Source organism: Phocoena sinus, chromosome 4 (genome assembly GCF_008692025.1).
Source record: "Phocoena sinus isolate mPhoSin1 chromosome 4, mPhoSin1.pri, whole genome shotgun sequence".
Classification (NCBI taxonomy): domain Eukaryota; kingdom Metazoa; phylum Chordata; class Mammalia; order Artiodactyla; family Phocoenidae; genus Phocoena; species Phocoena sinus.
In genome coordinates this window covers 62,437,602-62,463,774 of record NC_045766.1, presented here as the reverse complement: position 1 = coordinate 62,463,774, position 26,173 = coordinate 62,437,602, and the positions used below count along the sequence as shown (strand labels likewise).

At 38.5% G+C, this 26,173-nt stretch overlaps 1 protein-coding gene across 1 annotated transcript in view; it reads left to right on the top strand.

Annotated features, from left to right (window-relative positions):
• Positions 1 to 4,936: 4,936 nt before the first annotated feature.
• EHHADH (enoyl-CoA hydratase and 3-hydroxyacyl CoA dehydrogenase) overlaps positions 4,937 to 26,173 on the top strand; it is a 49,904-nt gene continuing 28,667 nt past the window's right edge. Inside the window, exons 1-4 of the mRNA XM_032631088.1 lie at positions 4,937 to 5,108; positions 9,575 to 9,678; positions 14,406 to 14,578; positions 18,736 to 18,847. Of these exons, the coding sequence (XP_032486979.1) occupies positions 5,035 to 5,108; positions 9,575 to 9,678; positions 14,406 to 14,578; positions 18,736 to 18,847 (463 nt within the window). The 5' untranslated portion in view covers positions 4,937 to 5,034. The remainder of the gene's footprint in view (positions 5,109 to 9,574; positions 9,679 to 14,405; positions 14,579 to 18,735; positions 18,848 to 26,173) is intronic.

Here is a 26,173-nt window from a genome sequence, read left to right as displayed (position 1 = left end):
AGGCTGAAACATGGGGAGATAGCAGTGAATGAATTCTCAGTTCGATTTTTGGCTGCATTCAACTCAAATTTTGTTGCAGCACATGGGCGTGATCTTTAAATATGCTCAGTAGTACATTGTTGATCTCTGACATTTCAGCTGGTGAAAATGATTAACACGTGACGGAGTCATTTTTGCCCTAGCTGGGTCTCCTTTAGAAATCCTGATGGCTTATCTTATTAAGATACTGAATATGTGTGTGCGTGTGTGTGTGGGGGTGTATCTCCAAGGCTCAGAACTTGAGCAAGCCACTTGAATTTATAAAAATTATCATTACTGATGGTATTGTATAGTGAAGAAATTATTTTTATCCAATCTCTCATTTCAGACACTAATATGAGCGGCTTTTGCCCTCAAGTGTCAGCCAACTTCACTGTGGAAGTGTGTACTCACTGCCCTTTTCTTCACTATATTAGTTACAATAGGTTTAAAGTCTTTAACAAACAGACCCAAATTTCTTTCTTTAGCCAGTAACAGTCCATGTTGTTTCCAGTCAGTGGGCCAGCTCTCCTTTACAGAATCATTTGAGAAGTCTGGCTTCTGCGGCTTTATCCTCCCCGGGAGGCTTGTGTCCATTTGTATCCCACAGTGAGAGGGGAAAGGACATTAAAGAGAACATGTGAGAGATTTTATCACTCCAGCTGGAAAGCAATATTTTACATTCGTTCCAGAAAAACCTGATTGGTTTACCAAAGCAGTCTGCTCTGATGGCTTCATGTCACTATCAAATGAAGTGTTGCAACACACCTTGATTCCAGAGCTAAAAGATCACCAATGCAGGGAAAGCCAAGTTTAGGTAGCTAGCTCTGTTTTACCATGAGTATATATTTACACGTTCTAGGACATAAAAGTTTTATATTTACATTCTTATATTTTTCTTTTAAGCTGTAATGAACTACTATTTTAATTGAAGTATAGTTGATTTACAATATTGTGTTAGTTTCAGGTGTACAGCTAAGTAATTCACTATATTATACATATATATACATTTTTTCTTCAGATTCTTTTCCATTATAGGTTATTACAAGATATTGAATATACTTCTTTGTAAACCTTATTTCTATTATGGTTTATTACCGGATATTGAATATAGTTCCCTGTGCTATACAATAGGACCTTGTTGTTTACCCACTTTTTTATATAACAGTTTGCATCTGCTAGTCCCAAACTCCCAATCCAACCCTCCCCCGCCCCCCCTTGGCAACCACAAGTCTGTTCTCTGCCTGTGAGTTCTGTTTCTGTTTCATAGATAAGTTCATTTGTGTCATATTTTAGATTCCATATGTAAGTGATATCATAAGGTATTTGTCTTCATATTTCTGACTGACTTCATTTAGTATAATAATCTCTAGGTCCATGCATGTAGCCACAAATGGCATTATTTCATTCTTTTTTATGGCTGAGTAATATTCCACTATATATGTGTACCACATCTTTTTTATCCATTCATCTGTCAGTGGACATTTAGGTTGTTTCCATGTCTTGGCTATTGTAAATAGTGCTGCTATGAACATAGGGGTATATCTATATTTTCGAATTATAGTTTTGTCTGGATATATGCCCAGGACTGGGATTGTTGGATCATATGGCATCTCTATTTTTAGTTTTTTTTTAGGCACCTCCATACTGTTCTCCATAGTGGCTGCACCAACTTGCATTCCCACCAACAGTGTAGGAGCGTTCCCTTTTCTCCACACCCTCTCCAGTATTTGTTATTTGTAGACTTTTAAATGATGGCCATTGAATATATTTCTTTTTCTTTTTTTCTTGTTTTTGGCTGCATTGGGTCTTCATTGCTGCACGTGGGCTTTCTCTAGTTGCGTTGAGCGGGGACTACTCTTTGTTGCGGTGCATGGGTTTCTCACTGCGGTGGCTTCTCTTGTTGCGGAGCATGGGCTCTAGGCACTTGGGCTTCAGTAGTTGTGGCACGTGGGCTCAGTAGTTGTGGCTCACAGGCTGTAGAGCACAGGCTCAGTAGTTGTGGCACACAGGCTTAATTGCTCTGCAGCATGTGGGATCTTCCCAGACCAGGGATCAAACCCGTGTCCCCTGCACTGGCAGGCGGATTCTTAACCACTGTGTCACCAGGGAAGTCCTGATCAACTGATCTATTTGTGAATTGCAACACCATGACAGCAATGAAAATGACATATTTAAGAAGCAAAAGCAGTAACATGCAAATGATGTGGAAGTGCGTTAGTCAAGAGGAATGGCATCCTGCTAAGTAGCACTTGTTGGAACTAATGAGAAGACAATTTAAGAATGTAATAGTTCATCACAACGATCAAGAGACTGTCAAGGGGTCAAGTGGTCTGTAAACAACATCATGGTGGCACCTGCTATATTAGCTTGCTACACTGCCATAGATTGGGCCCATAAGGAGTCCAAATAGATTTAGACAGTTTATTATTTACATAGACAGCAAAAGAAAGATCAGCATGGTATCTGCTACCTGCAGCCCTAATCCCACAGTATGACACCAAACAGGAGAGGCTGGATGACAGATTACAGGAACTGTGGGGACCGCTGTTGTTGAGCAGGGCAGGGTCAGCAATTGCATGAAACTGAGAATGAGTGCCCTCTTCAATTTTGCCCACCCTAATCCCTGCCTTGCTGAGGAGCCAACTCTAAACTACTGCCAAGCAAGGCAGGGAGGAGCTGAGTCCTGCCCAGATTAACGATAAAGAGACCAGATATTTCTCATTCTCGAGGTCAAGGAGACCTTCCTGACTACCCATGCGTAGAAAGACTCCTTGGGGGCCAAAAAGGGAGGGGGCACCACCGCATAATACGTGGCGTCAACCTTCCCATAGGCTTCTGCGCTAGAATCCATCTTGGCTAAGAGGTGCGCACGCACACGGGGAGGACACTGAGTTATACCAAATACGGACTCTGAGTCAGGCAAAGCAAGATGATTGGCCAGAGGAAACCCAGAAGAAAGGCCCCATATAAGTGATTTAAACTACCACAAAGGCGCGACTCTCTCTCTGAGCCCACCCATGTGTGTCTATTCACATGTACTTTTTTGCTCCTAATAAACCTTTTACTTGTTTCACTAAAAAAAAATAGAATAAAATAATAATAAACTGCCAAGCAGTTTTATAGACTTACACAGAAATTTGCAGCTGTACCTAAGGGGAGGGAGGTGCAAGGCAGAAAGTTCTGTGTTCAAATAAAACTAGGGAGATAGATGAGAAATGACCTGTGGCTGACTCCAAGATGTAGATGAGAAAAATGCCTCAAAACGGCTCCACACCATGCTGATCTCCACTTCCTCCAGGAGCAATTTCAGAACTGTTAAGCCTTGCCTACATGGCCTTTGTGGAGGTACTCAAAAGTTGTTAGGATGGACGGCAGAATTGTTCCCATAGAGGCCGACATCTGAAAAGACAATACTGAATCTATTGCTTCCTACAGTAAGGGAAAACTGTGCTGGTCATACATAGTCTCTCCAAGCAGAGCAGACTATTGATCTTACATATAGTTTTTGGGCAAGGTTGAATTCAGGGATTGGTGAATTTTAGAGGCAGTAGAGATTGATGCCACTTGTAAGAGGCTGGTTGATGTTGAATGTTGGCACTCAGAAGCGTGTGCCCTGGGCTGTTTGTGATTGGCTGGCTATCAAAAGTGAGAGGCTGGGACTTCCCTGGTGGTTCAGTGGTTAAGAATCCACCTGCCAATTCAGGGGACACGGGTTCGATCCCTGGTCTGGGAAGATGCCACATGCCGCAGAGCAACTAAGCCCGTGCACTCTACTACTGAACCTGCGCTCTAGAGCCCGCAAACCACAACAACTGAGCCCATGTGCCACAACTACTGAAGCCCACGTGCCTAGAGCCCGTGCTCTGCAACAAGAGAAGCCACCACAGTGAGAAGCCCGTGCACCGCAACAAAGAGTAGCCCCCGCTCGACGCAACTAGAGAAAGCCCACGCACAGCAACAAAGACCCAACGCAGCCAAAAAAAAAAAAAAAAAAAAATGAGGGGCTGTCCTTGATAGGTTGTCCTTGACGGATTAGATGGGTTCTGACTGCTACTTGTTTTCAGGGCTTCAAGGCAATGGGTACTTTCCTAGGAGTAGGAACCTGGTTTTATTTTCAACAGGTAAAAGAAAATCTATGAAAATAATCCTTAATCTTTGCTAAAATTGGTGAAACATTAGTGAATAAAACCGCTCCATTGTTTTTTTCTCTGAAACTTCCAGACTGCCTTCTAGCCCCCTGATGGACTGTGGAGACCACCTGAGGCCAACTGCATCTTTAAAAACTTTGTCCCAGCCTGAATGAGGCTTTATTTATCTTTAGTCTCCTGCCTACAGCCTAGCACATAATAGGTGCTCAATTGGTGGTTGAAGTATTGGAAATCACAATCTTTAGGAATGGCAGAAGAAGAAAGAAATGGAAGGATTGGGCAGACAGGAAAGTTGAAGGTTTCACTAGGTCGCTGTATGACGGTTCTGTAAATATTTGATATTAGTACCATACCCATTTAGGTGAAATGAATGATTTGTGTATTTTATGTGTTCCAGGTGTGTGTCATATCACATAATTGTGAGGATCCCAGATATCCGTCCCTGTTAAGAAGGATCGTGTAGATGAAAACTGTGATGAGGACACAGCTCCATCAACTTAGGGAACCTAGAACTTGTCCAGAGTAGCCAGCTCCTCTGGGCCAGCGGTTTGCAAATCTCGACTTGCTGGCAATTCCACTCATTTTCCATCGTCCTCCCTGATCTACTTTGTGCTGGGAGCAGGACAAGAGCCAACAAAGAGGAGGAGACAAGGATCTGCAGAGCGCGGGGCTGTGGTCCGGGGAAGGAGGAGGTCTGGGATGGATGATGGGCATCGGTGCCCTGGAGCGGCCCGGGGGGCGGGAGGCGATGCCGAGCTCACATTGGCCCAGCGGGTGCCCCTCCTCGCGGGGCCGGCCTAGCGCCCAGTGAAAGTGATATCGCCCTGGGGTCATGAGCTGAGGCGACCTCGGCGACTGAGGAAACATGGCTGAGTTTACGCGGCTGCAGAACTGCCTGGCGCTGATCCGCCTACGAAACCCGCCTGTCAACGCGCTCAGGTAACGGGCTCGGCCGCCTTCAGCCCGGGGACAGCGAGCAGGGTCTTAGCCGCCTGCCTGCAGTGGAGGCTTTGACTCTCCCCTGCTGGTTTAAACGGAGAGAGACACTGACACGGATTAAACCTGGGCATATGCCAGGGCCTTTTACATTGGTTAGCTCAGTTCCTGTTTGCAGAGAACTATCTCACTGGTAAGGAAACCGAGGCTGAGAGGCAGACAGATGGCTACGAAGCGGGGAGCTGGGATGGATCGGGTCTGTCCGTGCTCCCTTCGCGCTGGACTCTTCTGCTTGCTTGCAACTTTGACTTCTCAGCCGTACTTTCTATTCCAAAGGTCTTAGTGCAATGCTGGCTGGACCTTGATCCTTCACTTCCCAACCTCGAGTCCAGGCCACCCTTATAATGTGTGACTAAAAGTTTTAGGAATCCAACAATAAAGTGGCTTCACACTGTTAAAAATATAGATCCCCTTTAATGCCAACACAGTGAGTAAAAGAGGATTGTGTCCTGGCCCAGATGTGCAAAGGTATATCTCTTGGTCTGTTCTAAACCTTAAGGTCTTAGTGCTTCCGTGGAAGATCCATGTTGGGTTAAGCCCATATCAGAATAAGCCTATTAAATGGCATTTTCTGAAAAACTACTGTGGAGTACCTTCCTTGTTAAACTTGTAAAAGCATTACTTTTTAAAAGTGAGATTAACGCTGCTCTTTTGAAAGTTAATGACGTTATATAGGTTTGGTTCTCTTATATCTCTGAAAAAAGTATAGTGATACATCAGCCTAGGAAAGAGTCACCTATCCACAGGGAGTAGGATTAGAAGAAATGATAATTTACAGAGAACATAAAGCATAAAGAGAAAGACTTTTGGTCAAAATCCTTATCACATGACGTTGGAGCAAAAAGAGACTGTAATGAGAAGACATACTAATTTTAACTGAATTTTTATCCTACTATCATCAGATTTGATTTTATTTGATTTTATCATTAACACTAATACAATTATTTTAATATAAAATTTTGCATTTAAGAATATAAAAAATCAGAAATAAAATCATTCAAGGATGATAATGTCCACTTGCCACTCTCAGAAGAAAGCAAAATATTTATTATTTTGGCTTTGATGAAGAAAAACATGAGTAATATGATTACATATCAGTTTTGAACTTGACTGTATTCCTATTAGAATTACTAAATATTAGGACTCTGCCTTTACCTCTGCTCATAATGGGAAACTGTGCCCATCTAGAACTTGGGGAAAAAGGTTCCACAGTCTACTACCTATAACTAGGAATATTTTACCATAACTACTTAAAATGTTTCTGTTATTTAACCTGCCCCCTAGCCCCCCTTGCAGGAGAAATGTTAGTATCTACCTCATTAAGTTGTTGTGAGGTTTAAATGTGTTAGAGATTATAAACTGGCACTTAGCAGATGTTAGCTATCATTATTACTATTAGTCAGAAGGCCTGTTACAAGCCCCTACCAGCAGGCCCCACTGCTCAGGATTCATTGCAGCTACATCAAGATTTTCTCCACTTGGGAATAAATGCTTTCTTGCCCTTTCCCGTCTACCTTCTTCTGAACTTATATTTAGATAGAGGTGTGTGTGCCAGCACATTCATCAAGTTTAACAGGTTCCCAATTTTTTTTTTTTTTGCTTTACACTTTTCTTCTTCCCTTCCTTCCTTTCTCCCTTCCTATTTCTAATTTTATGTGGGAAATTATTTCTTCCTAGCTAAGTGAGAGATTCTTATTTGAATATTTTTGGGCCCAAACAAATAGTTCAAATCTTTCCTTGCTTCCTTTAGCCAGCCAGGTTTCCTTCTATTCAGGTGAATGCCAACCCTCTTTACAAGTGTAGGACATGTCTGATTACTAGGCCCATCTCCCAGAACAATGGCTTTCACACTTTTTAAAATTATAATCCACACAGGAATCCATGTTTTACATAGCAACCTAAGACACACACACATACAAATACATAACTGAAAACAAAGTTTCATGAAACTTATTTGTTTTGTTTGATATATTATATTTTCTTTTCTATTTCTTTGTTTGAAGAATGCTGGTCACAAGCCACGGCTTGATTCGCTGACCCCCTGGCTTTAAAAAATTGTCACAAGAAAGGCTTCCTATAGTGACAGAAGCTAAAGATTTTTGGTCATCACTCATGAAATGTTACCTTTAGACTCCATTTCTCCATGCCTGACAATATTAAGGGGAGAAAATAATTTCTTAACCCCTGTGACCTTGACATTGCTACGAAGTTGTTGTCCTTTTCGCTCAACTAGAATCTAGTAAAGCTATATCTACTACAGCCATTTTCATTTTTTCCTGTGTTTGATATTTGCAAAATTAGCAAGAACATAAGAAATAAAAGAGTAGGGGTTGGTTGAAATGGGAAAAGCCAGCCTTGTCTCCTCAGTGGCGCAGATTGGGCTCATTTTCCAGCCATCATTTACCCAGAAGGAAATATGTGCCTTTTGGACTTCTCAGTAGTATGGATGGTTCAGAATCAGTTTTCCATTAGCAGATTTGGTTTCTAATTAACTAGTTGAAGGCAAGAGGTTTTGTTTGATTTCAGCTGGGTTAAATGGTGGAAAAAAGGTAAAAGGGAATTGCCATAAACAAGGGCAAGTATCTCCTTTATTCCCTGGGGTTTTAACTCAGTTGCTGGTCTGAACAATCTGGCTTAATGGACATTTGTTGTTGTTTGTTTTAAGATTTTTTTTCACTCTGTATAAAATGTTCCCCCAATACTTAGACCTCTAAGGCAAAACTGATTGGACTCTGGTTCTATCGCTTTTCCTTTAAGCAATTCCTCACCACTCTTCCCAGTTCTCCTCCTTTATCATCCCTTGGCACTTGTTGATCCTCTGCTTCATGGCAAATTCTCCTCTCTTGGTCTCTGTGACTTTGGGCTCCCTTGGTACTGAATCACTCTGCTGAGCCTCTCCCACCTCTTAGATCATCTAGATCTACCCTCAGCTCTCTCTTCTTTTTCTTTGGCAGACTCATTCAATCTTGGCTTTAACTATCTCCTCTGTGGATGACTCCCTCATCTACTGAAATTTGGCAAAGTCTACTACATGCCCTTTCTTTCCCAGACCTTGCCTTTACCGCCTAAATTAGTTAGGATTAGGCTTGGCTGCTAGTGACAGAAAACTCAAAATCATGATGGATTAAATAAGAAAAAGTTGATGTCTCTCACAGCAGCGTCCTGGAATGACTGGTATGGCTGCTCCACAATCATCAGTGATCCCAATTCTGTCTATCTTTTGCTCCGCCATCCTCAATAAACAGCTTCCACCTCTTGATCCATAATGGCTGCTCCAAATCTAGTCATCATATCTGCATTCCTGCCAGAAGTAGGGAGGAAAGAAAAAGCAAAAAGCATACCCAATCCTTTGAGGACTATTCCCAAAAGTTGCATGTACCAAATCCGTTTCCATCCCATTGGCCAGAAATTAATGCCTCGGGCTGACCTTACTGCTGGGAAATGTAGTCTTTATTTTGGGCAGCCATGTATCCAGCTAAAAACCAGATGTTTAATACTTCGAAGAATGTCGGGATGGAGGGATATTTGGGGGTAACTTGCAGCCCCTGCCACATCACTTAGACTGTTATTTTTAGACAATTTCAGTTTCTTATATTATGCCAATATGACAAATTGAAAAAACTTTCTTGGGACTTCCCTGGTGACGCAGTGGTTAAGAATCCACCTGCCAATGCAGGGGACACGGGTTCAATCCCTGGTCTGGGAAGATCCCACGTGCTGCGGAGCAATTAAGCTCGTGCGCCACAACTACTGAGCCTGCACTCTAGAGCCTGTGAGCCACAACCACTGAGCCCAGGCGCCACAACTACTGGAGCCCAAGTGCCTAGAGCCTGTGCTCCACAAGAGAAGCCACTGCAATGAGAACCCCGTGCACCACAACAAAGAGTAACCCCCGCTCACCACAACTAGAGAAAGCCCACGCTCAGCAACAAAGATCCAACACAGCCAAAAATAAATAAATAAATAATTTATTTTTAAAAACAAGACTTTCTTTCCTCTCAGGAGTTCCACGTCACTTTCTCTGTACCTTTATTACAGCACTTATCTTAGTGTGATATTGTGTTGTGTACATTTTGTTCTCCCTAGGATGTTGTAAACCCTCACTGTACATAGGATATGTATATAATGTTTTCAAATTGATAGTGCTGATTCTCAGTGGTCAGAGTTACAGCAAAATGTAGGAAAACACTTTTTTTCCCTAAAGTTTATGTGTTTAATCAACTCAGTGCTTAATTTACAGTAGATACATATATTATTTGTTAAATTAGTGGAAGTTTAATGATAAGTATCTAGGATTTTCATACATCATGTATATGTTTAATTTTTCATTGTTAGGAAAGGAAAAAAAAATCTGAGATGGTAGAAATTTGATTCTGACTCATGCTTCATGTAATTTTTTTCCCTTTTAGTGAGACTGTTCTCCGTGGAATAAAAGAGGGTCTGCAGAAAGCTCTAACAGACCATACAGTAAAAGCCATTGTGATTTGTGGAGCAGATGGCATCTTCTCTGCAGGTAACCAGTGTCTAACCCTCTCCCACTCTCTCTGAAATCCTGCCACAGACTGAGATCAATGCTGCATTATCTGTCCCTGTGGGTAATACTATAGTGTGGGTAATGAATATGGGAGTTGAACGGGAATGAGAAACATTGTGGAGAAAGAGACAAGAGTCATAGGAGAGAACCCAAAGAAGATGCTGACCTTACTCTCTTTTATATTGGATTGGGCCTTTGGAGGACATTTAGTTCCAGGCTTGATGGCTATTATAGCTGCTAGTATACATCTGCTGGTACATATCTGCTCTGCATGTGTCACCATCCTATGTGAGCTTGGGCAAGTCCCTTAAATCTCCTGAACCTCAATTTCTCTATTTATAAAATAGATACCATAATATTTATATATTAACAGGTTTTTGTGAGAGTAAATGAGATAACACATCTGAAAGCCCTAGAGCAGTGCTTGCATGCAGAACATGTTCGATAAGTGTTATTTTTTATTTTACAGAGTCCTGCAATGGACTTCATTTTTCTTCTGATAGTCACCCATCTCAGTGACCATGCACTATTTATTGGGTTATCCTGTGAAGATGCAAAATAGTGACAAAATACGGCAAAAGCATCTGAAATGGTGATTTATTCACTGGTATTTGTGGCACCTTTTCTTCTTTTCCCAAATTATACCCTTTGACAAAAGTCCCAAGGATATGAAGGCCCATGTATTTTTACTGTAGCCAGAGGAATTTTTTTCATTTTTCTTCTTCTTCTTCTTCTTTTTTTTTTTTTTTGCCAGAGGAATTTAATGTATGTCAGTGGTAACCTGAGAAGAAATAGATGTTGAAATCATAACAATGAATAAATATAAACACATTAATCATTATAATAATTACCATTTAGCTTACTTGCTATGTGCCAGTACCGTGTAGCTTATTTACTTATTAACAATGAAAATAGTAATATTTTTACATACTTTATATTTTAATCCTCAGTAAATCCTACAGTTTCCATTTACAGATGAGAAGGCTAAGCCTAAGAGAAGTTAAATAATGGGCCAAACATTAACCAGCTATTAAATACCTTACTCAACTGTTTGAAAACTTAAGGTTGGGAGCTCAAGATGGTGACTTTGAGGCATGGAGTGAGGGATCAGAATTATGAAAAATCAGAACCAATATTTCTTTGTAAAAAAGGAGGTAGGAGAGAACGTAGTTAGAGTTCAGAGGCAGCAAAAATAATTGTTCTGGAAAAGCATTAGGGATTGTCAGATTTGACTTAATGGACTTAGATAGAACAATGTGCCCAACAATCAGAAAATATGTATTCTTCTCCAATCCGCAACATTTACAAAAGTTGATCAGCTACTGGACTGTGAAAGCTTATCTCAATAAATTTCATTTAGAATGTCTCTGACAACAGTGCAATCAAGTTAAAAATCAATAACAAAAATATAACTAGAGATTCTCATGTGTTTGGAAAATAAATTCATTTTTTAATAACCTTTGAGTCAAAGCAGAAATCATAATGTAATTTAGAAAATATTTTTAACTGAATGATAATAAAAACAATATATAAAACTTGAGGGATACAGTTAAAGCAAGGCTTAGCAGGAAATGTATGGCCTTAAAGGTATATATCAGAAAAGAAAAAACACTGAAACATATTGTGGTATTTATATTAAGGAACTGACAAAACAAACAGTAAAATAGATCCAAATGAAGTAGAAGGAAGGAAATGATAGAGGGGAAATTACTAAAATAGAATACGAATGTGAATCAAGAGAACAATAATATCAAAAGTTCTTTGAAATACTAATAAAATTGATAAAGCTTCAGAGAGGCTTATCAAGAAAAAAAAGAGACAATACAAACAATACATATAAAGAATGACAAAAGGGATATCACTGAAGATGCTGTAGCCATTAAAAATGATAATATGAACAAGTAGAAAAACAGAGCTTACAAAATTGATTCAAGAAGAAAACAGAAAACCATTAAAGAAATTGAGTCAGTAATCAAAAATCTCACAAAGTAAATTCAAGTCCCAGATGACTTCATTGGTAACCTCTAACTGAAAAGTCAAGGAACATATCATTCTAATTTTACACAAACATTTCAGAGAATAAAAATAAGAGGGAACACTTTCTATATTAGTTTCCTGGGGCTGCCATAACAAGTGAGCACAAACTGGGTGCTTAAAACAATAGAAGTTTATTCTCTCAGAGTTCCAGAGGCTATAAGTTCAAAATCAAGATATCTGCAAGGCCATTCTTTCTCCAAAGCCTCTAGGGAAGAAGCCTTCCTTGCCTCTTCTAGCTTCTGTGGTTGCTGGCAATCCTTGGCATTCCTTGGCTTGTTGCTGCATTATTCCTATCTCTGCCTCTGTCTTCCTGTGGCTTTATCCTCTGTGTCCAAATTTCCCTGATCTTATATAGACCCACACTGATCCAGTATGACCTCTTCTTTACCTGATTATATCTGCAAAGACCCTATTTCCAAATAAGATCACATTCACAGGTTCTGGGTGGACGCCATTCTATCCAGTACACTTCCCAACTCATTTTGTGAGGCTAGTATAACCTTGATAACAAAACCTGTCAAGACAGTATGAAAAAGCAAAATTAAAGGCCAATTTTATTTGTAAACCTAGATATAAAACTCTGAAACAGTATATAATAAAACTGAATCTAACGATATATGAAAAGCATGATATATCACTTTCATCCCAGAAATACCAGATTCATTAAACATGAGAAATCAATGTATTTCATCCTATTAAAAGATTAAAGGAGGAAAATCATGTGATTATTTCAAGAGTTTCAGAAAAAAACACTTGGTAACGTTTAGCATGCATTAAAGATTAAAATTCTTAGTAAACTAAATATAGAAAGAAAATGTCTTCATCAGGCAAAATGTATCTATCTTTAAAAACCTGCAGCAAACATCAAACAAAATGGTAAATTGAATGCTTTCCTTTTCAGAAAGAAATAAGACAAGGCTGACTGCTATCACCATTTGTATTTGACATTATATTCTAGGCCCTGGCCAGCCTAGAAAAAGAAATAAAAGGTATAAGGATTGGGAAGGAAGAAACAGAACCATCATTATTCAGAAGAAATGAGTGTTTGTAAAAAATAAATCTATCAGAAAATTATTAGAATTAATAATAGAATTTAGGAATTTTGCTGGATGTAAAATCAGTATACAAAAATTAATTGCATTTCTATGTGCCAGAGATAAACAGTTAAAAAGTGAAATCACTGTACTCTTGTCTGTGCCTTGGTTTCTATAAAATTGGGATGATCATACTAACCTTTTGCTGCAAGTAGAAGAATGTAGTATAACATTTAAGAATGTGAGCTGTAGAGTCAAACTGCCTGAGCTCAAATCCTTATTCAACCTGTTACAGAATCGTATGTCTGAACTAGTCACCTAACATCTCAAAGCCTTAAACTTAAACCTGTAAAATGGAAATTGTTAATAGACTATTTAACTTAGGTGTTAAGAAAATTAAATGAGACAATATATGAAACTACTTAGCCCAGTGCCTTATGTATAGTATTTATCCAACAAATGTTAATTGCTTCTGTTACTTGAAAAATTAGTTTAACCTAAAGTTACAAGAATAATAGACATGACATTCAGACTGAAGTTCACCTTGTTTCTCTAGAACCAAAAGGAATCTAAAAAAATAAAAATAAATAATAACAGTAGAGTGTGAAATATGATGGATTGGTGAGAAAAAAAGCATAATCCCTGAATGGATGCTAGATGAGGAGCAGGTAGGAAAAAAAAAAAAAAAAAGAAAGGCTGAACATGAAATAATTAATTTAACTTTTTAACTTGTACCAAGCTTAATATTTTCAAAGAACATATAATGCTATAGGGGAAAAGCTCACTACTATGTATAATGTTATGTGAAAAAAGGAAAATATAAAAAATGACTTTACAGAGTGTTCTCAATATTGTTAAAAATATATATTATAGTAAACATTCATTTAATTGTCACATCAGTCATTTAAGATAGGTATTGAAACAAAGTGGTTAAATAACTTACTCAAGGTCGCAAAGCAATTTACATACATGCGTTGGGAAAAAACTAAAAATTCACCAAAATATTACATTGTTATCTCTGTGTGGTGATATTTGGAGTAATATTTTTGTCCTTTATAATTTTGTGTATTTTTCAAAATTTCTATAATGCATATTATTTTTATAATTAGGAAAAGCAGTACATGTTGTTACTTTTATTGATCACAAAAAAGTCTATCACAGAAATGTAATTCTAAGCTGATTGATTAACATATAACTCACAAATATGTCTTCATTTTACCCTGAGGTTTTATATTGTAATGACTGATGCCCTTAACAAAGATATGGGTCTAAATTGCTGTGAATAGAGTTGGTGAGCAGTATCATGCAAAAAATGGGAATGGCTGACTCAATCTTAGAATCTTTGCTTCCCTTTTCTGAGCTTTCAAATTTTTCTAAAAGTAGAGTTACTACTATCATATGGAAAGACAGATTTTAGATTACAGGACTTCTGATAAAGATTTGAGGATTTTCTCTCGTATCTTTCTACATTTTCCAGGCTACTTGTTCCTTTACTGTGTCTGCAACCAAAGGATAAAGAGTTTCATGGGTCCAAAGAGGTCTGAGATTCCTTAAGTGTAATCTGGTAACTTATTGTTCTATAGCAAAGCCCAAGTCTTCTTCAACTCTCTTTTTTCCTTGTCTTTGTGTTCTTAGGTGCTGATATCCGTGGCTTCAGTGCTGATAAGACCTTTGACTTGACATTGGGAAGTGTAGTAGATGAAGTACAGAGAAACAAGAAGCCTGTGGTGGCAGCTATCCAAAGGGTGGCTTTAGGAGGGGGACTGGAGCTGGCCCTGGGCTGTCACTATAGGATTGCCCATGCAGAGGTAACAGAGGGGATCCATATGGGATTTGATGTAGGGAGCTTTTCTTTAGAGCAAGCTCTAAATGTAGTCATAAGCATCAGAGGTGATCATTTTGAATGGTTAGCTTACTGGTTCACAACTCTTAGGTTTTTCTAGCACTGGTGTTCTGCTGTTACATACAAGTACAGTGTTACTCTTTGTTTAAATGTTGAAATATGTCCATTCTAGTTGATAAAGAGTTACTACCCTGAGCCTGTGACTGTCCCATCACTTCCCCTAACCCTAGCCTTTGGACCTTCCCATGACCCACTAGCTAAAGGGGAACTCCTGTACAGGACACCCAGGACCTTGCTCTAGTACTATGGCCCACATCAGATTTCACTGAGCCATGCTCATGCAGTATGAGGTATTAATATTTTGACTATCACCCCTGAGTGTACATACTTATTTAAATTTTTGTTTCCTATCTCAAACATTTCAGTTTTGTGGTCTCATAATTTTTAGTACCTAAGAAGACAAGTTCCTATTGGAAACTGTGCACAACTAGTAAATCCATGTATTTCTGGAAATAGATTTAATTTGGGTTATTAGACATGTAGATTGAGCTTTGTGATACCAGTCTTATAATAGTAATATTTTTATAAGTAATACATTTTTCTAATAATAAAGATAATATTCATCATTGTAATAGACTATAAAATACAGGAAAGTACAAAGATGTAAAACTGAAGTCACCATAAACTCACAGTTCAGAAATAACCACTATTGACATTTTATTTTTTTTCTTCCTTGTCTTTTTCCTGTGTAATTTTTTTTCTTTGCAATCAGTTTTTAAAAAAAAAATACATTTGGAATTTTATTGTATTTCACTTGTACTCTATTTTTATACTAATACTGTATCTAAATTATTATTAAATATTCTTTATCCATTCTACCAATCTCTACCATTTACATTTAACATAATTACTGATAAGGAAGGACTTTTGCCAGTTTGCTATTTGTTTTCTACGTCTTATATTTTTTCATTCCTCAGTTCCTCCATTAATGCTTTTGCTTGTATTAAATGGATAAGTTCTAGTACCCTTTTAATTCTCTTATTGTTTCTTTCACTGTATATTTTTGAGTTATTTTCTTAGTGGTGGTTGCCCTGGGGATTAACATCTTAATTTCTGATAAGCTAGTTCAGATCAATACCAACTTAATTTCAATAGTATGTAAAAAATTTGCTCCCATATAGTTCTGTTACACACCACCTTTATGCTGTTATTGTCACAAATTATATCATTATACATTGCATGCCCATCAACATAAATATATAATTATTGCTTAATGTAGTGGTCTTTTAAATCAGGTAAGGGAAAAGAGGAATTGCAAACAAAAAATTACATTAATACTGTCTTTTATATTTACCTGTGTAGTTACCCTTTAACAGTGTTCTTTATTCCTTCATGTGGATTTGAGTTACTGTCTAGTGTCTTTTCATTTCATCCTGAAGGATTTCTTGTAGGGCAGATCTGCTAGCAACAAATTCAATTTTTATTTATCTGAAAATGTCTTAATTTGCCTTCATTTTTTAAAATAAATTTTTATTTATTTTTTAATTTTGGGCTGTGTTGGGTCTTCGTTGCTGCATGTGGGCTTTCTCTAGTTGCAGTGAGCAGGGGCTACTCTTCACTGTGGTGCGCAGGCTTCTCATTGCGGTGGCTTCTCTTGTTGTGGAGCACAGGCTCTAGGCACTTGGGCTCCAGTAGTTGTGGAGCATGGGCTCAGTAGTTGTGGCTCACGGGCTGTAGAGTGTAGGCTCAGTAGTTGTGGTACACGGGCTTAATTGCTCCACGGCATGTGGGAATCTTCCTGGACCAGGGCTCGAACCTGTGTCCCCTGCATTGGCAGGCAGATTCTTAACAACTGCGCCACCAGGGAAGTCCCAATTTGCCTTCATTTTTAAAGACTAGTTTTGCTGGGTGTAGAATTCTTGGTTGACAGTACTTTTCTTTCAGTACTTTGAACGTGTCACCCCACTGGCACTGGTCTCCCTGGTTTCTTTTTTTTTTTTTAATTAATTATTTAATTTATTTTTGGCTGTGTTGGGTCTTTGTTGCTGCGTGTGGGCTTCATTTAGTTGCGGTGAATGGGGTCTACTCTTCCTTGCGGTGCGCAGGCTTCTTATTGTGGTGGCTTCTCTCGTTGCAGAGCACGGGCTCTAGGTGCATTGGGTTCAGTAGCTGTGGCATGTGGGCTCAGTAGTCGTGGCTAGCGGGCTCTAGAGTGTAGACTCAGTAGTTATGGCATATGGGCTTTGTTGCCCCGTGGCATGTGGGATCTTCCCAGACCAGGCTTCAAACCCAAGTCCCCTGCATTGACAGGTGGATTCTTAACCACTGTGCCACAAGGGAAGCCCTCTCCATGGTTTCTGATGAGAAATTTGCTGTCAATCTTATTGGAAATATTCCTTAAAAATATCATTTTAAATGGTTGCATAATTTTTCATCTTATAGATTTATCATAATTTATTTAACCATTTCCCTATGTTGTTTTAATTTTTTATAAAACTTACAAATAAAGACACATATCCTAAGTGTTCCTTTTTCTGTGTTCCTAATACCATGACTTTCTGCACACTGAGTGCAGATCTAAGTTATAAGCAATAGTAAGTCAGGGGATAGGGATGACCACTGGCGGGAAAAATGGTGATCAACTGCTAGGAAAGTCTCATGTGAGAGAGGCTCAAACATTCCAGGTATTTTGGAGCTGTTGGCATCACAATTTGGGCAAATGGCAGTCTGTATTTAAGTACCCTCCTCCTCCCATCCTTATACCTGGAAAATGCCTAACAGAGCTTTGGCCACTTTTAAGGCCAAGAGAGACATGTGATTAAGGTCTCAATCTCACCCTCTCATCTGGACTGAGGTTGCTGCCTGACTTTCTTCCTTTCTTCCTCCCTTCCTTTCTTCCTCGCTTCCTTTCTTCCTCCCTTTCTTTCTTTCTCTTTTTATAATAGCTTCATTGAGATATAATTCATATACCATATAATTCACTCATTTAAAGTGTACAGTCCAGCGGTATATTAGTGTATTCACAGAGTTATGCAATCATTACCACAGTTGATTTTAGGATATTTCATCACCCTCAAAAGAAACTTCACACCTTTTAGGAGTAAACCATCATTTCCCTCTCCCCCAGTCCTAGCAATTACTAATCTACTTTCTGTCTATATGGATTTGCCTATTCTAGACACTTCATGTAAATGAAAACATACAATATGTTGTCTTTTGTGTCTGTTTTTTTCCACTTAGGATTGTTTTCAAGGTTCACCTGTGTTGTAACATGTCATTAGTATTTTATTCCTTTCCATGGCTGAATATTTCTTTTTATGGATATACCCCATTTTCTTTATTCATTCATTACTTGATGGACATTTGGATTGTTTCTTCTTTCTTGGATTTATGAACAATGATGCTATGAAAATTTTTGCACAAGTGTTTTTTGTGGGCATGTTTTCATTTCTTTTGGGTATATATAGAGGAGTGGAATTGCTGGGTCATATGATAACTCTATGGTTAACCTTTGAGAAACTGCCAAACTGTTTTCCAAAGTGACTGCATCATTTTACGTTCTCACCAGCAATGTAGGAGGGTTTTGTATGCTCTACATACTCTCTAAAACTTGTTATTGTATGTCTTTTTTATTATAGCCATCATAGTGGGCATGAAGTGGTACCTTGTAGTTTTGATTTGCATTTCCCTGATGGCTAATGATATTGAGCATCTTTTCATGTGCTTATTGGCCATTTGTATATTTTTGGAGTAATGTCTATTCAGATGCTTTGCCCATTTGAATTGGATCATTTGTCTTTTTATTATTGAGTTATAAAAGTTCTTTATATATTCCACATATATTATTAGCAACTATTTTTTCCCATTCTGTGAATAATAGAGTCAGAGAAGAATTGTGTAAGAAGCTGGGGATGTGTTTCAACGTGAAGACTTAGGGATGGCACAGCTCTATTTATGCTATTAATTAAAGGAGAGGGTGTGCACTAATTTTCTCTGTAGAAACTCTCACTGAATTCTATGCAGCAATGTTTTTGAGGATGTGAGAAACCCAGGGGAATGCTTGCCTTGACTCTGAATATATCATCTCATTCTAATGACCTTTATGCCTTCAATCTTCGATAGGCTCAAGTTGGCTTCCCAGAGGTCACACTAGGACTCCTTCCTGGTGCAAGAGGAACCCAGCTTCTCCCCAGACTTATTGGAGTTCCTGCTGCACTTGACTTAATTACCTCAGGTCAGTACTAACCCTGCCAATGTCTGTCTAGTTCAATGTGAGGAACTGGACTAGGATTTAGAAACATTCTGGCTTGACCATTCCCTACCCATGTAATTTTAAGAGGATACTTTAACTTCTTTGATGTCAATTTTCTCATCTTTAAATGTAAAGAATGCCTTTTCTGAGAGCTTCTCAAAAGTTACCATGAAGAGCAAATGTGAGTGCTTTCTAAATGAAAGTATATACAAAGCCCTAATCACATTTAAGTGTCTACTCATAGACACTGGTTTCACATAGGGTGCATTATATTCAGATCTAATTTAGAAATTATAATATAAACAAGAATTAAAACCAGAATTTCCAAGGAAAGATTTCAAATTTTAGTTTGGAAATGACTGCATTTTTCATTTCCCAGGTGATAAGGTGTTAGCTTCAAATAGAAGTTTTCTCTTTCAATAGGGAATGTGAACAATGCAACACTAGAAATCATCTAGAGACCCTGAATTTACCAAATATGATAAGACATAGAAAGATATTGCCAGTCAAAGTGAGGTTGGATGAAAGAACATACATAACTATTTACTCCAAACAGGTGAAACTAATGAGGCCTTGGGGCAGACACTTTACCTCTCTGTGCCTTAGTTTCCTCATAAATGTTTATGACAATAGCACCTACCATATGGTGGTGTGGTGAAGATTAGACACCTTAATGCATACAATGTGCTTAGAACAGTCCTAGACATGGTAAAAAGTGTTAGCTATATGTTATTATTCCCATATCTGACTTTAGTGAAAGAGGAGGATTGAGTAAAAATAAGATGAAGATCTTAGTAATAGACTATATCCCAAAGAATGGGCAATAAAAAGAGCACAATCTTTAGAATCAAAGACCTGAGCTTGAATCCCAGCTGTACCACATATAAACAATATGCCTTGTACAAATTAATTTTTACTCACTCATACAGCAGCTGTTTAATTTTTTCTCATGTGCTGGGCCCTGTTGTAGGCAGTGGGACTATAGAGGTAAATCAAACCTACAAAAACTCCTGCCCTTATGGATATTATATACAGAAAACAACAACAATAACAATAATTATCAATTCAAAAATGCACAGTGTTTTCCACATCTTTGAAATCAGGACGCCTCTTACATTCATTGTGAGTTGTGGTTTGATTGGCAGTGTTTTTCTTCCCTTGTTTCTGTGGGTCAGGAATTTGGGAACAGCTTAGTTGGGTTCTAGCTCAAGGTTTCTCATGAAGTTGCAGTCAAGATACTGACTGGGGCCACAGTCATCTGAAAACTTGACTGGGGCTGGAGGATCTACTTCCAAGATCTACTTCCAAGATGACACACTCACATGGATGGCTGCTGCTGACTGTTGGCAGGAGGCTTCATTTCCTCTCCACATGGACCTCTCTCTAGAGCTACCTGCATATCCTCACAGCATGGAAGCTGGCTTCCTCTAGAGTGAGTGATCCAAGAGAGAGCAAGGCAAAGGCTGCAATGTCTTTTATGACCTAGCTTTGGAGTCATGTGCCATCTTTTCTGAGCTATTCTATTGATTATACAAGTCTTCCCTATCCAACTTGGGAGGGGAACTTGAATACCTAGAGGTCAAACACATGGCAGGTCACTTTGTAGACCAGCTACCACACTGTATACTCTTCTTAAACTCCATGCCTACCTATTATGTAAGTAGTATACATGGTATGTTAGATGGAGATCAGTGCTAAGGAGAAAACATAAAGCAGAAAGGGGAAATGTAAAATGATAGGGCTGGGGGTTGGGTAATATTTTAGGTAGGATAGTTGGGAAAGGCTTTCCTACAAAATGAACGTGAGTGAATACCTGAAGGATGGAGGAAGCTTGTTATGCCAATATCTGGAGGAAGATATTCCACACAGAGAAAATAGCCAATACCAAGCCCTGAGGTAGGGGCATACTTGGAAATTTCAAAGAACAGCAAGAAGGTCAATGAAGCTAGAGTAAGATGAGTAAGGGGAAGAGTAGTAGGGGGTGAAGTCACATCAGGTAGGGACTTGAAGATTATAGAGAGAACTTTGGCTTTTCTTCTGAATGAGGTAGAAAGGCGTTAGAGTGTTTTGAGCAGAAAACTAACAAACATGCTGTCACTTATGTTTTTTAAAAGATCACCCTGGCTACTGAAAATATATTAATTGGAGGTAAGGCCAGAAATAGGAAGACTGATTAGAAGCCTGCTTTAATAATCCAAGGGCGCCATGACGGGAGGTTAGACCTGAGTGGTAACAATGTAAATGGAGAGACATGGTCAAATTCTGGATATATTTTGAGCCAACAGGATTTTGTGACAGACCAAATGTGAGAGGTGAGGGAAAGGGGAGAGAAAATGATGATTCTAATGGCCTCAACAGCTGGAAGGATGGCGCCATTACTGAGAAAAGGGGAATTCTGCTGGTAGAGCAGGTTGTAGGGAGGAATCACAAGGGCTTAGTTTTGGACATGTTAAGGTTTGACATCCAACTTGAGGTGTCAGATAGACAGTTGGATAGACTGGCCTGAAATTTAGAAGGGAGATTGTCTGAACTTCTCTCAGTCTTCATTTTCTCATCAGTAAAACAACCACGTAGTTGTGTAAGGAATAATGAAATTACATGACTTGCTTCTGGTATAGTACCTGTTACAGAGGAGACATTTTATAAATGGTAACTGTGGTAGGCATAATAATGCCTCTCTCCAAGATGTCCACGTCCTAATACCTAGAACCTGTGAATATATTACCTTACATTCGAAAGGGACCTTGCAGGTGTGATTAAATTAAGGATCTCAAGATGGGAGATTATTCTAGATTGTCTAGGTAGGCACAATTTATCACAAGCATCCTTAGAAGAGGAAGGCAGGAGGGAGAGAAGATGATACACAGCTGGCTTTGAAGATGGAGGAAGAGAAGAAGAAATGTAGGCAGCCTCTAGAGGCTAGAAAAGCCCAGGAACAGATTCTCTCTCAGAGCCTCCAGAAGGAGCACAATTCTGCTGACCTATTTTAGATTTCTGACTCCTAAACTAAGATAATAAATATGTGTTGTTTTCAGATGCAATGTTTGTGGTAATCTGTATAGGAAACTAATACAGTAGCCATTAATAATGATGATATTAAGACTCTTGCTTCTGGAAAACATTTTTTTTCCTAAGAAGGGATGCTAAAAAACTGTTACTGAAAGTTGAAGATTCCCTACTGATGTTAATGAAGAAAAATACCAGCTCTATAGGCACTGCCCCCATAGGAAATTAATAAGTAAATAAATTTAGATTAAATTAATAAATAGCTAACCTTTTCTGCTCTTCTGAAAACCATAAGAGAGATAATTCTGGAAAGTGGAACAATTACAACAACCACTGCTTCTCCACAATTCCCTTAAAATGCCACCTGAAAACAACTGAATCTTTAGCAGTAACCGCAAAACACACACTTGGGCACAATGCAGTTCATTCCCTGATGTTCTCTGTCCAATCAAATGATGAAAACCACAGTGCCCTGATGTTCCTTCTGCTGTTATTTTCTAGGTCCCGTCTTTCTTTTTCACTGAACAGCATAGAAAGCCTCTTCTCTATTCTCATAGAGCTTTGTCTCAGCCCCATAGTTACTTTATGATCTTTCCCAGGACAGGGATGCCCTCAGACTCTAGTCTTTGATGAGGTACCTCTTGCCACCCAGGGTACTGGGGAAGAAGCTGCGAATGGCATCTTTATCCTGCCAGTCTTTCAGATTTAGTTAGGTCCATGTGGGTTTTCTCTATACTCGAACAAGATGTTAAGGGTGAGTTTTAATACCCAGGGCTCCCAGTCAGCAATAATAAATATCAGCAAATATTATTTCATGACTAAGACAAACAAAACAGACCAAAAAAAAAAAACAACCTATGAAAATATTCTGTGTCATTAGAAAAATGAAACATAAATGTGAGTCTGTTGAAACAGATTAAAGGCAACAAAAAATCTTAGAAAACTCACAATATTCTAAATTAGAAAAGAAAATATTTTATTTATTAAATAAGAACACGCTGTTTAAAATCAAAACATTAGCCAAAATAACTTTGAAGCAATAAAAAAAAAGATGCAATAGAACAGACTACTGAATCAGCAACATAGAGGATAGAGACACGTTTATAGAATTCAGAAGAATTTCTAAAAAAAATACAGAAAATGTAAATGAAGGCAGCAGACATGAGAGGTCTATAATAGAGGCCTCTGCTATGAATAATAAAAGCTCCCAGAGCACAAAGCGACAAGGGGAGAAGCAATAACCATAGGAAAAATAGAAGAATCTCTTCAGATACATAAAGGAATCAGAGATTGTACTTTAGTAAGCACCTCATTTTCCTGGAAAAACTGATGAGATGTCAATGCCTTGTATTTTGATAAAGATTTTAAATTTCCACGAAATAGACTCCTGCAAGCTTCCAAAGGATAAAAACAAAACACAACAAAAGGTTACTCTTGAAACAGCTAAAATCACTTCAGCCACAAATAAATTCTCAACGTATGGAACATTTGTATACTAAGATGCTATACAGTCTTAAATGTGGTCTAAATCAGGAGTTCTTAAAGTGCAGCCCAGGAACTCCTAGGTGTACCTAAGACTATTGTGTATGGGGGGGCAGGGGGTGGGGGTGGGGTCCATGGAGTCAGAACCATTTTCATAATAATAAGATATTGCTTGCCTTTTCCACTCTCATTCGCTTACATATATACAGTGGAATTTTCCAGAGGTTATTGTATGCCATGTGGTATCAAAACAGATTGAATGCAGAAGCAGAAATGAGAATCCAACTGTCTTCTATTAAGCCAGACATTAAAGAAATTTGCAAAAATATAAAACAACACTCCTCACTAAATTTTTAAAATTTTGAAAATAGAGTTATTTTGCATAAAAAATTATTTATGTTAATATGTAATAGGTTTATCATGGTTATTTTAAAGTGATTTAATAAAGATACATTTTTAAAGTTCTCAGTTATAATTTCTAATGTAGTAAATATTAATAGAAATAACCCATATAAAAAAAAGCTCTTTGGCATATTCCATAATTTTTAAGAGTGCAAAGGGGTCCCAAGACTAAAAAATTTGAGAACTGCTAATCAATACACTTTTTAAAAAAATAAATTTATTTAATTAATTTTGTTTATTTTTGGCTACATTGGGTCTTCGTTGCTGTGTGTGGGATTTTCTCTAGTTGCAGCGAGCGGGAGCTACCCTTAGTTGTGGTGTGCGGGTTTCTCATTGTGGTGGCTTCTGTTGTTGCAGAGCACAGGCTCTAGACACGCATGCTCAGTAGTTGTGGCTCACGGGCTCAGTAGTAGTGGCTCTCGGGCTCTAGAGCACAGGCTCAACAGTTGTGGTGCAGGGGCTTAGTTCCTCTATGGCATGTGGGATCTTCCCGGACCAGGGCTCGAACCCTTGTCCCCTGAATTGGCAGGCGGATTCTTATCCACTGCACCACGAGGGAAGCCCCAATACACTTATGTTTTGACACAGAAACCACAATACAAAACAGTGCATACATGGTCCAAATTAGAAAATAATGAGTCTATATTATTACTAATATATAATTACTAGTGTAAAATTTATACAGTTACTAATATATAATTAGACTAAAGCCTAAAATGGCTTTTTCCCCCTTTAAATGGGGAGATGTTATAAATTCTTTAGAGCATGAAAAGGGAGTTAAAAACTAAATTTCTTGTCTTCAATAAATTAGATTAGAAATTGCTTTAATTTACAGTGGTATGATAAGTACACTTTTAAGAATGTGAACTATTTTAAGTACCTAATGCAGAATTCATAAGAGGATGCTTACAATCAACCCAACATACTACAGAAATTCAAAGCACATGAGAGGGTTAATTCTGCAAAAGACAAAATAGAAAGGAAGCAAAGCAGCATAAAATATAGGGGGAGGGCTTCCCTGGTGGCGCAGTGGTTTAGAGTCCGCCTGCTGATGCAGGGACGCGGGTTCGTGCCCCGGTGCGGGAGGATCCCACATGCCACGGATAGGCTGGGCCCGTGAGCCATGGCCGCTGAGCCTGCACATCCGGAGCCTGTGCTCCGCAATGGGAGAGGCCATAACAGTGAGAGGCCCGCGTACCGCAAAAAAAAAACCCCCAAAACCCCCAAAAAAACCAAAAAAAAAACAAAACAAAAAATATATATATTATAGGGGGAAATCATAATAGTGTGAAATGAGTCTGTAAATTCTAAGGTTTATAGAAATTAAAGCATGTGGGGGAATATTGAGGAATTGTGTGTTCCTGCTTTCAGTATTAAGCCTGAAAGGCAAGAATATCTTGGAGGAAATCAGGAAGGAATCTGGCTTCTTTGACAAAAAGAAATAAAGTGAACTAAGATTCACCTTTTTCAAAGCACTGCTGCTTATAGAAATATCACTATTATTAACATGATGAAGAAAAGAGGTAAAAATAGTAAGAATATGATAGATTTTGATTTGCATAGAGAAGGTCACATTGAATTAGAAGAAAGCTAACATTGGAATCATACACCTATCTTTTTATTTTATTTTATTTTTTAACATCTTTGTTGAACACCTATCTTTTTAAGTAGTCTGTACAATTTTAAGGGGACTTTAAAATGGCATCTGGAAAGGATTCCATGTAGAAATTTTTTTCTAAAGCTTGGAAAAGAAGCCACAAAGAAAATTGGAAAGAATTGAGATTACCTGGCTTGGAGAAGTCTCAACTTCAGTTGCCCCAGTCTCTTTATAGTAGATCTAGGGAGGGCTTTTATTAGATTGGACAGTGGTTATTATCTACACTCACAAGAAAGAACAAGAAAGCACAAGAAAGAACAAGTTTAAATCTCAGCATGAGGATTTGGGTTGGATATACAGAGCTGTGTCTTCAGGTCCTTGAAACAGAATAAAAGTACCTGAAATCTCATTGACTCCGTAAGAACAGTAGTGGTCCTTCCAACTTTTGTGAAATCCAGGTCAGAAGAAAACATTACAGCTAACGGAATTTTCAGTTCATCCTGTGGACATCTCATGTTTCCCCTGCTCAGTTGCCCCAAAGATCCTTTTAGTACCCAGGTTTTCATATTCCATTCCGTGTCCCTTTGGGCCCCTTAACCTAGAGAGTCTGATTTACTCACCCCTCACTCAAGTGATTTTGTACAGAGGAGACTTCACCCTTGAAGCCACTTGCCCACCCTCCACTGCCCTCCTCACCCCAGGCGGAGATCTGGAAGACTGTTTTCAAAGGCATTTCCAGAAAACTGCCCAAATATTGCTGTTACAGAGTGACCCCTGCCCAAAATCATTGAATTGTCAATCTGATCAAGAAAAGCCATTGG